At 38.9% G+C, this 15,588-nt stretch overlaps 4 protein-coding genes across 5 annotated transcripts; 2 read left to right on the top strand and 2 right to left on the bottom strand.

Annotated features, from left to right (window-relative positions):
* The first annotated feature begins 18 nt into the window (after positions 1-18).
* LOC100641426 (WD repeat-containing protein 70-like) lies at positions 19-4,007 on the top strand. Its single transcript, XM_019997205.1, has 20 exons — positions 19-165; positions 209-292; positions 382-407; positions 467-583; positions 735-797; positions 851-984; positions 1,033-1,102; positions 1,148-1,231; positions 1,574-1,650; positions 1,767-1,840; positions 1,887-1,993; positions 2,062-2,161; positions 2,307-2,391; positions 2,482-2,548; positions 2,649-2,720; positions 2,826-3,006; positions 3,119-3,235; positions 3,303-3,430; positions 3,487-3,530; positions 3,743-4,007. Exons 1-20 carry the CDS (start codon positions 114-116, stop codon positions 3,807-3,809), a joined length of 1,749 nt encoding a protein of 582 aa, XP_019852764.1. The 5' UTR covers positions 19-113; the 3' UTR covers positions 3,810-4,007.
* On the bottom strand, positions 3,911-9,579 carry LOC105312926 (uncharacterized). The gene is made up of 10 exons (XM_019997204.1): positions 9,403-9,579; positions 9,224-9,354; positions 9,100-9,167; positions 8,949-8,988; positions 8,601-8,702; positions 7,528-7,599; positions 6,527-6,625; positions 4,370-6,481; positions 4,185-4,297; positions 3,911-4,074 (listed from the first exon to the last, which is right to left on the bottom strand). The coding sequence occupies exons 1-10, from the start codon at positions 9,449-9,451 to the stop codon at positions 3,993-3,995; spliced, it is 2,868 nt and encodes a 955-aa protein (XP_019852763.1). The 5' UTR covers positions 9,452-9,579; the 3' UTR covers positions 3,911-3,992.
* Positions 9,580-9,712: 133 nt separating this feature from the next.
* Positions 9,713-12,555, bottom strand: LOC100641299 (CTD nuclear envelope phosphatase 1A-like). 2 transcript variants are annotated; one of them, XM_019997211.1, is made up of 8 exons: positions 12,118-12,555; positions 11,916-11,982; positions 11,788-11,854; positions 11,562-11,679; positions 10,954-10,998; positions 10,838-10,909; positions 10,601-10,712; positions 9,713-10,042 (listed from the first exon to the last, which is right to left on the bottom strand). In XM_019997211.1, exons 1-8 carry the CDS (start codon positions 12,427-12,429, stop codon positions 9,897-9,899), a joined length of 939 nt encoding a protein of 312 aa, XP_019852770.1. In that variant the 5' UTR covers positions 12,430-12,555; the 3' UTR covers positions 9,713-9,896. The 2 variants fall into 2 exon arrangements, with proteins under 2 accessions (XP_019852770.1, XP_011404245.1); XM_011405943.2 differs by having other exon boundaries at positions 11,562-11,682; positions 12,118-12,553.
* A 72-nt stretch (positions 12,556-12,627) lies between these two features.
* Positions 12,628-14,815, top strand: LOC100641173 (acetyl-coenzyme A transporter 1-like). The gene is made up of 4 exons (XM_003386941.3): positions 12,628-13,641; positions 13,928-14,099; positions 14,252-14,473; positions 14,541-14,815. Exons 1-4 carry the CDS (start codon positions 12,665-12,667, stop codon positions 14,706-14,708), a joined length of 1,539 nt encoding a protein of 512 aa, XP_003386989.1. The 5' UTR covers positions 12,628-12,664; the 3' UTR covers positions 14,709-14,815.
* Positions 14,816-15,588: the final 773 nt, after the last annotated feature.

The raw sequence follows: 15,588 nt of genomic DNA, 5'->3' as shown, positions 1-15,588 counted from the left end.
TAATTAGTGGGTCACGCCCATGCAATTTTCATTTTTCTTCCTTTTTTCTTATTATTTTTAGTTTAAATTGAGCTCCACCATTTTTAACTGCAGTACTAGCACCATACATTAATATGAGCAAAGAAGATGAGGACATTTCAGCTGTCATGGGATTCTCGGGATTTGGTGAGTCTTAATGATAAGATCACGTGATGTCACGTGACTGCAGGTCGTTCCAAGACTGCCAGAAAGTTCGACATTGATGCAATGTTCAAGGAAACACTCTCTACAGCTCAAGCGTCACAGGTCAAAGGTCAGAATTTATTTAAATTTAAAATGATTTTTGCAAGTTAAATGCAATAATAATAATAGTAATAAAGTAATTTTATTAATTTTTTATAGATAAGCCTCAGACTTTAGAAGAAAACGTGAGTTGAGTATTATTATATTCCTCGTTAATGAGTGGGTGTAATAATTACCATATTAGGAAGAAGAAGGTGATGATATGATTGGTCCTCCTATTCCAGTTAACCTCTCGGCACCTAATGAAGAGGAGGAGGAGGGGAAAGAGGAGGAGGAGGAGGAGGAGATGGGGGAAGTAGATGTTAGTTTATATTGTGTAACAATTGTGCAAATTTTTATATTTTGTAAAAAATACTGAATTATTGTTTAGAGAATTTGCAAAACACTGATGTGTTCTTTATTTTTATTTTATTTTATTTATATTTTATTTCTTTGTGTTCCCTTTTTTAAAGGATGAGTTTGAGAAGAGGTTTCCACTAACAAATGAAGTCGTAATGGATCATGGAGCTAAACCAGTGAGCCAATTGTAATACATGTACATGTACAATTTACATGTACATGTATGCAGGTATCAGCACTAGGCCTTGATCCAGCTGGAGCTCGGCTGATCACCGGTTGCTACGGATACGATGTCAAACTCTGGGACTTTGGTGGTATGGACGCAACTCTAAATTGTTTCCGTACTCTGACGCCTTGTGGAAGGTATTTCACAAACTTGTACTGTTAATTAGAACATATATGGTATCACAGTCACCCCATTTGCACAGCACAATACAATCACACTGGAGAGCTTATATTAGTCGCCTCGGGTAATGCACAGGTATGGGATAAAATTTTAATGGGCAGTCGTTCTCAATTTTGATAGGCTATAGTAATGGACAGAGATGGACAGACAGTGGCAGAGTGTCCAAAAGGATGGCAGTACATAGCAGATATGACCAACACTAATGTTAGAAATAAATTATAATTAATAATTATTATTGTATCTTACATTAACTTTTAATGGTACAAAGTTCTGCTAGTTATGAACATTTTTAAAATGAGCCATTTTTGGAAAAAACCATGGGCTATAGCCTTGGGTATTTTTCAGGATTTTGGCGTTTTCTTAATATGGTTGTAACTCGAAAAATTGAAGTCAGAATCAGCTCAAACTTGCTACACAGCTTAAGTACATCAATATGTATCAGAAAATGTAATAAAAATTTGGGGTGATTTTGGAGCCATTTTTTGGAAAAACCATGGGCTATAGCCTTGGGTATATGTACTTGTATGATGATAATCTTTATGGCAGGGTCATATATCAATGATTAACAATGCTTGCTGGCATCCTTTTCACAGAGACCAATTCATCACTTGTTCAAATGACTGGTGAGAACAAAATATTATCATTAGTTAAAAATTTCTTTTACTCATGTCTACCTTAATACTACTCTCCTTTCTTTCTTTATATACTTTTAATGATCTTTCTTCTCTCTTTCTCTCAGCACTGTTAGAATATGGGAGGTTGAAGAAGCAGCCAAAAAGCAAAAACACGTCATCAAGTCAAGAAGCAAACAGGGTATGCGTGGAAGTTATTTTATGTATTTCTAAAATTTGCACTTTAGGTAAGAAGACGCCCATCACGACGTGTACGTACAGTAGAGATGGTAAATACATTGCTGGTGCTGGAATTGATGGAAGCATTGCAATGTGGAAGGGAGATGGTCCCTATGTAAGTAATCATGTATATTTATGTACATGTACATGTATATTTTAATTCCTTTTATTATTAATATTTAGGTAAGGCCATCACTAGCTAATTACAATGCACATGTTCCTGATACTGAGACCTCGTGTCTTTGTTTTGCTCACGATAATCACACGCTAGTATCAAGAGGAGGTAACCTGCTCTCTCTCCCTCTACTGTGTATAAGGATTTTTCACTTCTTTATTATTTTCATGATTAATTGTACTGTACAGTGTACTTCTCTTAAATTCTCATTCCTTCTATCACTTGTTCTCTTTTTGTTCTTGTTTCTCATCAGGTGATTCTACGCTAAAGGTTTGGGATATTCGTAAGTTCAGAGATCCAGTTAGTACCGTCAGTGACCTCTTCAATCACTATTCAGTGTAAGCCAGAAATTTACATAATAATGATACTACCATATTGCTGTAATTATTGTGAATATACTAGAGTATATTTTATTGCTTTATTTACAGAACAGACTGCTCCTTCAATCCTGATGAGACTATCATTATAACTGGTACTTCTGCTCAAAAACAAAAGGTCAGCAAATACACAAGTAGTGAAAGATTCTCTTAATGTATCAAACTCCTGTACAATAACTGTTCATTGGGGTATAATATTAATACTCTTATTTTTAAAGGATAGTACTGGTGAGCTCCTCTTCTTTGACAGATCATTAAATCAACTTCATAAACTAACGACACCAGACTCAGTTAGTACTTCAATCCTCCTTTTTCTCTCTATTCTTCTCCTCTAACTATTGATCCTATTAATTTCTCTCTTTCCATCTCTCTTCTCACTTTATCTCAACCTACAGAGTGTCATCAGGACCTTATGGCATCCTAAATTGAATCAGATATTCATTGGTTGCAGTTCTGGTGATGTGAAGGTTTTCTTCAGTGATAAATACAGTCACAGAGGACCCAAGATGAGCCTCAACAAGAGGAAAAGAGGAAGAGCTGACATAGTGACGTCAGTCGGAATGAGAGTCCTAACACGTTAGCACCTTTTTATGTACCATCCGGGAAAATCCCTGTACTATAGCCCATGGTTTTGAAATTGACTCTAAAGCACTACTCATTTTCCATACTCTCTCTCTCATTTCTTTAGCTCATGCTCTGCCAATGTTTCGGGATGAAGAGATGAAGACACTCAAAAGACAGAGACAAAAAGAAAGAAAGGATCCTATCCTCTCTCACAAACCAGCTCTACCAGTCACTGGGAAAGGTAAACAAGACAATCCCGTACTGCCTCTACTGAATATTTATTTATTGTTTATTTAATTTTTTTAAAGGTGTTGATGGTAGAGTTGCTTCAGGTGGTGGTAGTTCAATAGGAGCTTACATGAGGAAGATGGTAGCACTAGAGAAGGCAGTTGACAAAGATGAGGATCCAAGAGAGGCACTCCTGAAATATGCTAAAGTGAGTGAACTTGAATTAAGCGAATGCTTCTAAAGTTAATGATGATGTGTTTGTAGATATCAGAGGAAAATCCAATGTATGTGAACCCAGCTTATAAAAAGTAAGAGAAACAGTGTATGTATATAAGATATGCATGATGGAATTTGACATAATACTGCAATGAATGTACATCTACTCATAGTGTAAGAATACAAGTAGTCAAGTACCTCTAAAAATTAGTTTCTGTCAAGAAACTGGCAGTTCTTTCACATGAATGTTTCCCTATTGTATTGTACTGTATTGTATTGTTAATGTATAATTCTCTTTTCTCAGAACTCAGCCAGTACCAGTATTTCAGGAAGGAGGAGGTGGCGACAGTGATGATGAAGAAAACTCTTAAAAACTCATAAATGATAATAAAATTAAAATAATAATAATAATAATTACTATTATCATCACTTCTCCAGCTCTCTCTCTCTCTCTATGAAAAGTTAAAATGACTTTTATATGTGATTAAAATACAATGAAGTTGTGAAGTACATGATTGATTGTAATGATAACATTAAAGTAGTATTAGTTGTATTCATCTGAAATTAAATGAACTGGAACTGCTCTGACTGTGAGTGGCTAGGGAAGACATTGATATCCTCCTTCTTCTCTGATATCTACAACAAAAACATTAAAAATTATCAGAATATTTAAAAGCATTTGCACTCTATAAAACTTTTAAAATGAAATCGTCATTTGACATTAGAGTAGCATGGACTATTATTACCTATACATCTGTTGAATGAATAAAGCTGCTCTCTGGAGCTCCTCTGTTCTCCGTTTGTACAATCTGTATTGAGCTTGAATGCATCTTGCTGCTTCATCTTTCCTTCTCTTCAACTAAAAATGTACAATGTGAACAGTCAATCGTCACTAATATACACACAGGCATAAAGTACTTGTACTGCCTACCTCTCTGTATCTCTTGTAAGATCTCTCAATGAGGAGTGCAGCGTTCTTCTCTTTATACGTCACCATTGAGTTAGGTCTCTCTTTACATCTCCTCAGTGTCTTCTGTATCACTCGTGAAGCCTCCAGCAGCTCCTGCTGCTCTGGGCCGGAGAGAGAGAGGTGAGAGAAGTCCTCCTGTTGAACATTAGGGGATTCACTCATAAGCTCACACAACTCAGCAACCAGAGATGATTCCGAGTCTCCGCCAGCAGTTGATAAAGAGCTTATGGATGCTTGTGAAGGACTGGGCGGAGACTGAACAGGGGAGGAGCTCCGATATAAAGGAGGAACATGCAGTGGTGACACGTGAGGGCTCTGAGTTACACTACTGGCTAAATGTGGCGGCTGCTGCAATAACGAGTTAGCGAATTGAAGATTCCGTTCTAAGAAACTATAATTACCAAACAAGGAGAGACTGGTTGGCATGGGAACAGAGCTGGTTGTCATGGGAATGGAATTAGCCGCTGCCATGGGGGTGGGGTTAGTTGGCATGGAAACGGCCATTTCACCATACATGGTTGGAGTCGTGGAGACTGCCAACTCGTTGCCATAGTAACTCGTTTCGTCTCCATGGGAACTGAAAGTGCTGACGTTGCTAGGCGTCTCTTGGCCATTAAGTGAAGCCATATATTGTGACGTGGGTGAGAGAGGAAGGGGCAGTTCCTCTCCCCTACCCTCGTTGTACAAGTCCATTAATATCTTTAAACTATCTGGATCAAGATCAAGACTTGATAGGGTATAGTCGTCATGGGCGGAGTCAATTTGAGGGGCGTGGCCAGTAGAAGCATCCATTGCAGTGTTTACAGGTAACTGATTGTGTGTGGGCGGTAACATATCATTTTGAGTGGGTGGGGCAAGCCCGTTATAAATTATACTATCATAAGTGGGCGGAGCCAATCCATTATGCAACATCTCATTAGTCGAGCCATTATGTGTGGGTGTGGCTAAAGACTCATTAAAAGTAGGCGTGGCTAAAGACTCATTATGAAGGACTGACTGTCCCAATATGTCGTTATCGTGAGTGGGCGGGACTGTACCATTGGTTAACTCGTCCAGAAAATGGTCGAGGAAATTATCAGAAAAGAGATCAGAAGAACTCATATCGATATTGCCTGAACTAGCAAAACTGGTATTACTGGTATCCAAACTGGTTTGACTGGTATTCAAACCGGTTTTTTGACCGGCATTGGTTTCTTGTTGTTTCAGACGTTGAGCATCTTCCAGTGGACGCATCGTCAGCAAAGACTCGGCAAACTGAGTGACCTCCGCCATACATGTACATGTATCAGAGGAGGAGGAGGAGAGGGCGGAGTCAATATCGAGAGGTTGGGGGAGAACTGCCTTGAGCGATTCGAGTGACGGAGGATGAATGAAGGAGAGGTACTCAGAATCATCGGGAGAGACTTGAGAATTAGTGGGCGTGGCTATTGTGACGGGAGTGGGCGGGGTCTGAGTGACGGCAGGTATTCTATTGGGAGTGTGATGATGAATGGAATGATTTCTAGTGGATAGAGAGGTAGTGGGTGTGGCTTGTACTAATAACGGCCGAACTATTGATAATACTGATGATAATGATATGTTAGATGTTCCAGAAGACTCTGTCCCATCAGCTGTACTCTTATTACTGTCAGATTGAGCTAGGAGTATAGCAGCTGCTCTCAAGACATCGGCTGACGCCATTTTCTCAGTCGTACCTTTAGGCAGTAGCACCTGCTGTGGTGAGCCTCTTTGTAACTGAATCAGTTTCATTGCTTGATCAAACAGAGCCACGTTATCTCTTAGCGTCATTTCTTCAGAACTCTCCATATTACCATCCAAAGGCTCTTGCTCATTCCATCGGTTAGGAAACAGCGTCTTTTGTACGTAAGTGATCAAGGTTGCCGTGGTAACAAGCCCCTCCTTCTGGTAGAGTGTGTGGGCGGATTGATGAATGCTTTGTAAAAGGTTCTTTAGTGAGACCTGACTGGTTGACGAGCCTTTACTTGATAATAAATACCGACAGAGAGTCTCATCGCTGAGAGCTAGTAACCCTGTACTATCAACCGGTGGGCCTCCAATGACATCAGGATTAACCTGTAAGGGGTGTGGTTATGGGCGTGGTCAGTACAGAGGACTTACCTGGTCGGTCAATTGTCTTTTTAAACTGGCCGGAGTAACTTTCCTACAAGATCCACTGGCACTAACATCAAGATAATGAACTAAAGTAATGGACGGATTCTACATTATAAAGAAAAGAGAAAATATAAGTAGATCATTATCATAATAATAATAATAATGATAATACATTCGTGTTCCATTAATTAAGACCAATTAAAATCCAATATAAACACTACTTGTTTCTACTATTATAATTATATTACTACAAACTGCATCAACTGCAAAGCAAAAGGACAGGAAATTGTAAATGAAGTAGCACACAAAACACAAAACACAAAACACAAAATACAATGTACATGTACATGTAGACATGCAAACAAAATGGAATAATATGTACACATGAATGGTGGGTACATAGTAATTAGTAGTTCACTGTACTATCAGGGTTATCCTTTTATTGCCAAATAGTTTATCTGAGGTATGTATATACTTAGTAATCATAATCAACAAACAAACAGGGTCTGTGAGCCAGATTTAGAATAAATAGAAGGATAGAGAGAAAGATGAAAAGAGGAGAGAGAGACAGAAAAAGGAGAGAGAGAGTATTATACATGTACGTATGAGAAAGAGTAAAAAAATTAATGATAAAATCAATTCCCTAATCACAATCGATGATTATGTACTTCCACTATAACTGAGTATAAAATATTTATACTTTAGGGACTGATTTCTACAGCCTCAGTTAATCAAGTGCATCTTATCTAGTACTACTGGAGGGTCGCCTGTTTACTAAACAATCAGTTAAAAACTATAATAGTTTACTCAAGCAGCTCCACTGAATAAAGACTGATATATATACTATTGTATTTAGGACCTGAAGCTGCTGATTGTATTACACAAACTGAAATACTACACCATCTTAAAACAATGAGACTACTATGATTACTATTATCATTATTAATTACTATTAGTAGCTACATGTATAGTATATAGAATAGGACTAGGAGGGATTAGGTCCATACCGATATCAGCCAGTAGATTCTTCTGTGGAATGAAGGGTTGGATTCACAGTGAGTGTACAGAGCATAGAGGAGCTGGAAGGGGAGAAGAGAAAAGGAATTAAGAGACAGAAACAATAGAAAAGAATATAATGTATATTTTACATGTAAATGGTAAATGAGTGTATAAGGTACATAATTTGTGAAAGAGGAAGGAAGTAGGAAAACATAGAGAGAGAGAGGGGGAGAGAGAGAGGGGGGGAGAGAGAGAGGTAGAGAGAGAGAGGGAGAGAGGGAGAGAGAGAGAGAGAGGGGAGAGAGAGAGAGATGGGGGGGGAGTGCAGGAGAATCACTGAATGTGTAAAGTTACAAACACATAATTAAAATATCACACAAACAACAATGAAGGACAATCAGTGCTGTAATAACCTCAAATATGGAAGCTAACACTACCATAACAGCATTAGTATTGTGTAATGCTTAATATAAACTACAGTGAGATTACACAACTAATTATGGAGTAAGGTTGTTCTCTTACTGTTTAGTACATGATTTAGAACATGTACTGTGGTGGGGGGAGGGCTATCAGTTTTGTATATGACAGTTTCAGGTAGGATGTTATACATTTTAAGGACAAACAATGTACAACTTGTCACTTATTTAGTTTAGAAACAAGATATGTTTACTAAACTTTATCTCTCTCTGTCTCTGTCTCTCTGTCTCTCTCTGTCTCTGTCTCTCTGTCTCTCTCTGTCTCTGTCTCTGTCTCTCTCTGTCTCTGTCTCTCTGTCTCTCTCTCTGTCTCTCGAGAGACAGAGAGACAGAGAGACAGAGACAGAGAGAGACAGAGAGAGAGAGAGAGAGATCTCTCTCTCTGTCTCTCTGTCTCTCTCTGTCTCTGTCTCTGTCTCTCTCTGTCTCTGTCTCTCTCTTTGTCTCTCGAGAGACAGAGAGACAGAGAGAAAGACAGAGAGAGACAGAGACAGAGACAGAGAGATCTCTCTCTCTCTGTGTCTCTCTCTCTCTCTGTCTCTCTGTCTCTCTCTCTCTGTCTCTCTCTCTCTGTCTCTCCCTCCTTTCCTCTCTCATACACTCACTGTGTGTCCACAGACTTTTAACTTTGTTCTATCTTCTCTAACTGATGCCGCCTGATGCTTCCGAGTCTTCCAATCGTATCCATCAACTTTATAATTCTTAGTCTGGAGAGAAAGAGGATGTAAGAAGAGGGTGACATTATAGATAGGAAGGGAAGGAGAGAAGACATTTAAAGTGTTAGTGTGAATAAAGTAGTGCTAATGAGAAGTGTTGAATATCACATTCTAATTCTCCTTAATACACTTAAATGGTAAGTGAGGATTGGCAGCATAATAACACAATAATACTGGACTAAGTACAATGGGTTCAAAGTATCAGTACATGTACTTATATGTACATGAATGGTGTACCTTTCTCTTATCAAAAAGTAACATGGTCCCTGAAGGAGGCCTGGAAGAAAGAGAGAGAGGGAGAGAGAGAGGGAGAGTAAGAGAGAGAGGGAGAGAGTAAGAGAAAGGTGTATTACAGCAGAGGGGTAGAGAGAGAGAGGATCTTAATCACTTTGTATGTCTCTGAGTTGTAACCCAGTCTTTGTGAGCATCGAAACTAATCAGGTAACTCAGTATCTCCTATACACACGAGATGTACAGATGTACCAGTACTGTACTAAACGACGCCCACTCACCTCGGGGAGGTTCCAGCGATGGAGCTCTCTCGGGAAACTGGTCCTCGGCCACACAACCTTGATCATGTGACCCTCAGGTGACGTGGGTACTTTGATAACTGAATAACCTGGATCATTGGATACTTTGGTGTCTATCAAGAGAGGGAGAAAGAGAGTGAAATACTATCCTTGTTGCTTACCTTTTCTGAGCTGCTCCAAAAGAGGATGGTCAGTCGAGGCAGATGCCATTTTCCTATTGTAAAGAGATAGAGAGGCTACTGTGGGAGCTGTAGTTAGGCATCAGCCGAGAGAAGGAGAGAGAGAGAAAAGATTTCGAGACACATTGACACCAGCAAAGCAGAAGTACCCATAAACATTCATACGCCCACGCGTGGCCACGCCTGCTATGATTAGATTTTAATAGAAATTTTTATTCAACAATTTTTTATTCATTCAAAAAATTAAATTAATAATAACAATAATAATATTATTTATTTATTTATTTATGCATTTATTGTTGTTGTTATTATTTAAATAAAATAGAAACCTGTCTCTCTTTGAATGCGCGCGTACTATTATTCCATAATAATAATAGTAATAATAATAACAATAATAATAATAATAATAATAATAATAATAATAATATGAAAAACAACATTAGGAGAGGGAGGAAAGGGAGCGATAATATGCTACATCACCATAAAGACTGCTGGTGTAAGTTTCGACTCAGAACCGAGCGGACATCTTGCGTGAATCTCAGCGAATCCAAAAATGGTAAGAGATCAAGCAAGTCCGTATCAAGAGGGTCTGAGAACCAGGAGGTTATCGGAATAGCATTGTCTATAAATAAGAGGGGGAGGAGAAAAGGGGGAGGAGCGAGAGAGAGAGAGGAATTATGGCCGTGGAACCAGTGTTTCCCACAAAGAGTGTAAACAGCACCAGCTTCATGAGCTGACAAGCACTACAATACAGTACATGGCATTTGGAGCAACTTTAAAAATTCGTAAAAAATCTAATTTTGATCGGAATCAGCTCAAACTTTCTATACAACATAAGAACATGTATATGTATCAGGGAATGTCATAAAAAGTGAGAATTCTCTACTTTTCATTTTTGGCGAAATTTGGCCAAAATCCCTGTACTATAGTACAGGGACTTTTACCCAATTTTGGAGCAACTTTAAAAATTCGTAAAAAATCTAATTTTGATTAAAATCAGTTTAAACTTTCTACACAACATAAGAAAATGTATATGCATCAGATAACATTATAAAAATGAAAAATTTTGTCCTCTTCAATTTTGGCAAAATTTGGCGTGACCCAATTTTAGAAAAACTTTTCCTTTATAAATTGCCATGCAAATTAAAAATAATTGTACGATCGACTTATCAATTCTGACCAGGATTTCCCCTATAAGCTGAAGGTGAATTATCAAGTATAAAAATGTTGCTAAGATCTTCACTTATCATCGAGAGATTCTTAGTGTAGCCATTCATATCCATTGTACAGTCCTTGAGAGAGAGAGAGAGAGAGAGAGAGAGAGAGAGGGAGAGAGGGTGAAGGAAAAAGAAAGAGGTTAGAGAAGAAAACAAAACATTTAAGAATTGCTAAAATAAACTTCAAAACAAGGTGTTACCTGTCTAAAATATCTCCTGGGCAATATCCCTTTATTCTGATCCAGATGATTAGCCACCTCCATACCATATTTCTATAAGAACAAGTCATTAGTAATTGTTGAAATGATATTCATACCTGCATACTGGCTGTAAAAATGACAAGATCATACCATTGAGATACCTACACAAGCAGTGAGAGGAACAAAGAGAGAGAGAGAGAGGAACAGAGAGAGAGAGAGAGAGAGAGAGAGAGATGGGGAGACAAAAAAGAATTAAATATGTTTTAGTGCACTTACATGTATATCTTCTAATTTAGCAAATTAAAATTTAAAATCGAGTACTATTAGTTTTAGTTTAAATTAAGTAAAACAGCACTAACTTATACACAATACTAAAAGCATTAATTACTCAACTACATGTCAATGAAAGGTTTCATTTTCACTGTACTTTTAAGCTAATACGAAACAATCTCATTATTATACTAATATTAAAATCAGGACCAGGAGATGCTGCTTTCCAACTGTCGATGTTTAGTGCCAAATGTTTACACACAATGCTGGAACAATGGCTGAGTATACTGTTCCTACTCTTATCTCTGCCTGCCAAATTATATAAAAACAGTGGCACTTTCCTCTTCATTGGGAAAATGATATTATAACTAACTTACTGATAAATTATACTTACTGCTACATGTGTACATGTACGTGATATGTACGTGACATATAGGTGTTGTTATTCACTTACCACTGATAAGAAATAGTCCACATGAGGTCTCTTGTAAACATAGAATTTCACCGGATGATTCTCAATGTAGACTCGGACATAAAAGTCTGGAAGCATTTCAGTAGCAGGTAGAAGAGTACTGCTAAAAAGGGAGAGACCGTGGGGGGGGGGGTAAAAGAAGAGGAGAAAGGAGGAAAGAGAAAGATGAAGTATTATAATCTATGATGGCGTAAATTAATATGCTAACTTGTCATGATGAGAGTGTATTAATGTTTCGTCAAGATCAAGTACCATTATCTTTCTCCTTACAGAAACTAAAAAAAAATAACAACCAATATCAAAACAATACCCTCTCTCTCTCCCTCTTTCTCTTACAGAGCCGTGTCTCAAGGTTAGGAGATAATGGAGGGATGGGATATCGAACAGGTTGATACTCTACAAACTAAAGAGAGAGAGGGGGAGGTGAAATGAAAAAGAGAGAAAGAAAGATGGTGGTAAGTGCTGATGTATTTTCTCTTATGTCTACCACAATAACTAATTAATGGGTGTGGTATATTGCACTAACAACATGACAGACCTTTCTTTTCGTTAGCATTAAAACTTGTTTAAAAATGAAGAAGATCGTCCTAATAAACTCAACGAGAAACTTTAAGAACATCCCCCTTCTCTTTCCTCCTCCACCTCCTACGGTCTCTCTCCTTCTCACTCCTCTATAAGACTGCTCCTTCCTCTTGCTCTTCCTCTGATAGGTCTGGTAGCTTATAGCGAGTCTACTAAACCAGTTGTATCCTCCTCCCGCTCCAGAGCCAGTACTAGCTCCCGCTTCCAACCTTTGCTGCTGAGAGGAACCACCAACGAAGCTAACGACGCACTCAGTCTCCCCTGTCATATATGCACCGCCTCGAGGCCTCCTTGTATGCTTTTTGCGTAGAGTAAGTGAGCCAATGGACTGTATCTGCCTAAGGAGCAATTAATAGTGCTTATCTCCCCTGGCCTTTGTCAGTGTAGCCATTTAAATGGGCGGAGAACTGACATGTTAGCCACACCTCTTAAAATTAAGAAATAGGTGTGGCTCAGTAGTGTGGTTAATTAAAAGAGGCGGGACTGCCCTTTGTTTATTAAAAATGGCGGCTACTTTGAGAAATGTGAAGCAACCAGAAGATGCAGCAATGGAGAAAAAACAAGACGAGGAGGAGGAGGAGGACAAAGAGAAACAATCAGACAAGTTTAATCTCGCCATTTTATTGCTACTATACACTCTACAAGGTATACCAATAGGATTGGCAGGCAGTGTCCCCATGCTCCTTCAGACTAAAAAGATAGGCTACAGACAGCAGGCACTCTTCTCTCTCGTCTCTTGGCCGTTTAGCATCAAGCTCCTCTGGGCTCCTATTGTGGACTCCTTCTACAGTCCTACTCTAGGCCGTAGAAAGTCCTGGCTGATCCCCGTACAGTATATTATTGGTCTAACGATGATACTGGTATCTTACAATATTGATGATTTGATGGGAGGAGAGCAAGGAGACCCACCCAATATCACCATCCTTACTATCCTCTTCTTCGTATTCTTCCTCTGTGCTGCCACTCAGGACATTGCAGTTGATGGTTGGGCGATTACTATGCTCTCACGTAAAAACGTCGGCCATGCCTCAACCTGTAATTCTGTCGGTCAGACGATCGGGTATTTTCTCGGCTACACAGTTTTTCTGGCTCTCGAATCTAAAGAGTTCTGTAATACGTACCTGAGGTCTGAGCCTGGGGACGATGGGATTGTTGATATGTCTCATTTCTTCTTTTTCTGGGGCATCGTCTTTACCCTGGTCACTAGTCTTGTCTGGTTGTTCAAAAAAGAAAAGAAAGAGGTTCTACCTAATGCTATCAGGCAGGACGTCTTTGCGGCTTATAAACAGCTCCTTGTTATACTCAAACTCCGCCCAGTTCAAGCCTACGCGCTCTTCGTCCTGACGTGTAAGATCGGGTTTGCAGCTGCCGAGAATATAACTGGTTTGAAACTGGTTGAGTCTGGTCTGCCAAGGGAGAAGATCGCGTTGATTGCTTTGCCAATGGTGCCCATTCAAATATTACTACCACTAGTTATAAGGTGAGACAAAGAATGAGGAGAGAGAGAGTGAGGGAGTAAGTTATGTTACAGAGCCATCTGTCAACAACATGTTTACAATTACACACATACATGTGTATTTTGTTTCAAATTGCATTCCAATGTTTCTGATACAGTTGTTCATGTAACATGATTATCATTATTTAAGCATCTTTCTTTACTGTTTATACATTTAAACTTTTTACGCAGCATAAGTACATCAATGTGTATTGGAAAATGTAATAAAAATTGAGGGTGATTTAAAACAATTTTTTGTATTATTTTATAGTCGTGCTATATCAGGGCCACGCCCAATGGATGTATTCATAAAAGCTTATCCGTTTCGTCTCATAATGACTTTGGCATTCTCCGCTGTGGTCTGGTGGACTAGCATGCACACAGAGGGAGAGTTCTCAGCATTTTATTATGTAATACTAGTGTCGGCTTTTTTACTTCATCAGGTCAGTATAATAACATGTATTCTCTTCTTATAGTTATCATGATCCTTAAACTCTTCTCCTTGTTCCCTCCATACCTCTTCTATACTCCTCTCTCTTTCTCTCCAAACTCTATCCTTCCTTTCTCTCTCCCTCCCTCTCTCTCTCCTCTCCAGGTTGCCACATATTCAATGTTTGTTGCAATAATGTCTTTCCATGCTCAAGTGAGTGATCCCTCTATGGGCGGTACATACATGACCCTCCTCAATACTCTCTCTAATCTCGGAGGTACTTGGACCGGTACCTGTGCCCTCTGGCTCGTTGACGTCGTCTCTTTTAAAGACTGTGAGGGCGTGACCGATTTGACCCTGGACTGCGATACAATGCAAGAGTTAAAGGTAAACCACACCCACTAATTAGAGTGTATGAATAATTAATTTTCATAATTTTTGTGTTATTCCTTAGGCTTGTACAGCTGCTGGCGGTCATTGCGTGACTCATCTAGACGGATACTATGTTGAAATTGCCGTATGCTTTATACTAGGTGTGGTCTGGTATCTATGGCAACGAAACGGGATCAAGAAACTCCAAGGTCTTGACGGATCTGATTGGAAGGCTCGAGGAGAACAATAACAGTCGATTCATTGATACACAATATGATAGTTGATACATAGTTCTAGACGTGTAGATATTGTACTGTAGCTATTCTATAGATATAAATTCATTTATCCACTAATAAAGTAGCAAATTTAGCATAAACTATATAGCAACTACATCAGCAGATCTTCTACATCTAAAACTAACTACAAAAGAATAATTGGGGATACAGCAAGCATTGTTCTACTTGACATAAATCTCGTAATAGCTAACAGGATTATCTTCATTACTAGTTCCCTCATCTCCACAGACCCTCAACTCAATATAGTCAGTAGTGGTAGTGCTACCATAGTTTCTGTGAAACCATGGGCTAACGTTACAACAAGGTACTTCAAGAGAACCACAACCTTGACCATCCCACAGTGCATTAGATGTATGCAATTGGTATTGCCAGTGGCCATTATAAGTCCCTGATTCACAGAAATAATGACTACCAATGAATGATTGGACTTGTATTGAAGAACCAGTAGCACAAGGACATTTACCGCCATCGGAAGCCATTAGTGTCCAGACATGTTGACGAGGAGACCCACGAGTGATACTAACACCATCAACATAATCACCATTCAAATTATTGTGATTATTTTGATTAGAACCAATAGCATCAACTGATGCATATTGATATCCTGTTACTCTACCACATATCTGAGAATAACTGATACCATTAGATGGGAACTGAACTGATGTACAACTGCCTACACTTGATGTTGCTCTACCACAAACTCTAACTCCTCCTGACTGGTAGTACCTTAAACTAGCAGGACAGTTCACTGTAGCATCAGTCATATCCAGATATGCTAGTCTTGTCCATCCTCCTCCTGAACCACACAATGTTCCCATATAACAGTAAGCAGTG

This window comes from Amphimedon queenslandica, unplaced genomic scaffold, assembly GCF_000090795.2.
Source record: "Amphimedon queenslandica unplaced genomic scaffold, v1.1 AMPQUscaffold_13380, whole genome shotgun sequence".
NCBI classification, from domain to species: Eukaryota; Metazoa; Porifera; class Demospongiae; order Haplosclerida; family Niphatidae; genus Amphimedon; species Amphimedon queenslandica.
Note: the sequence above shows the minus strand (reverse complement) of the source record. Positions and strands in the feature narration are given on the sequence as shown.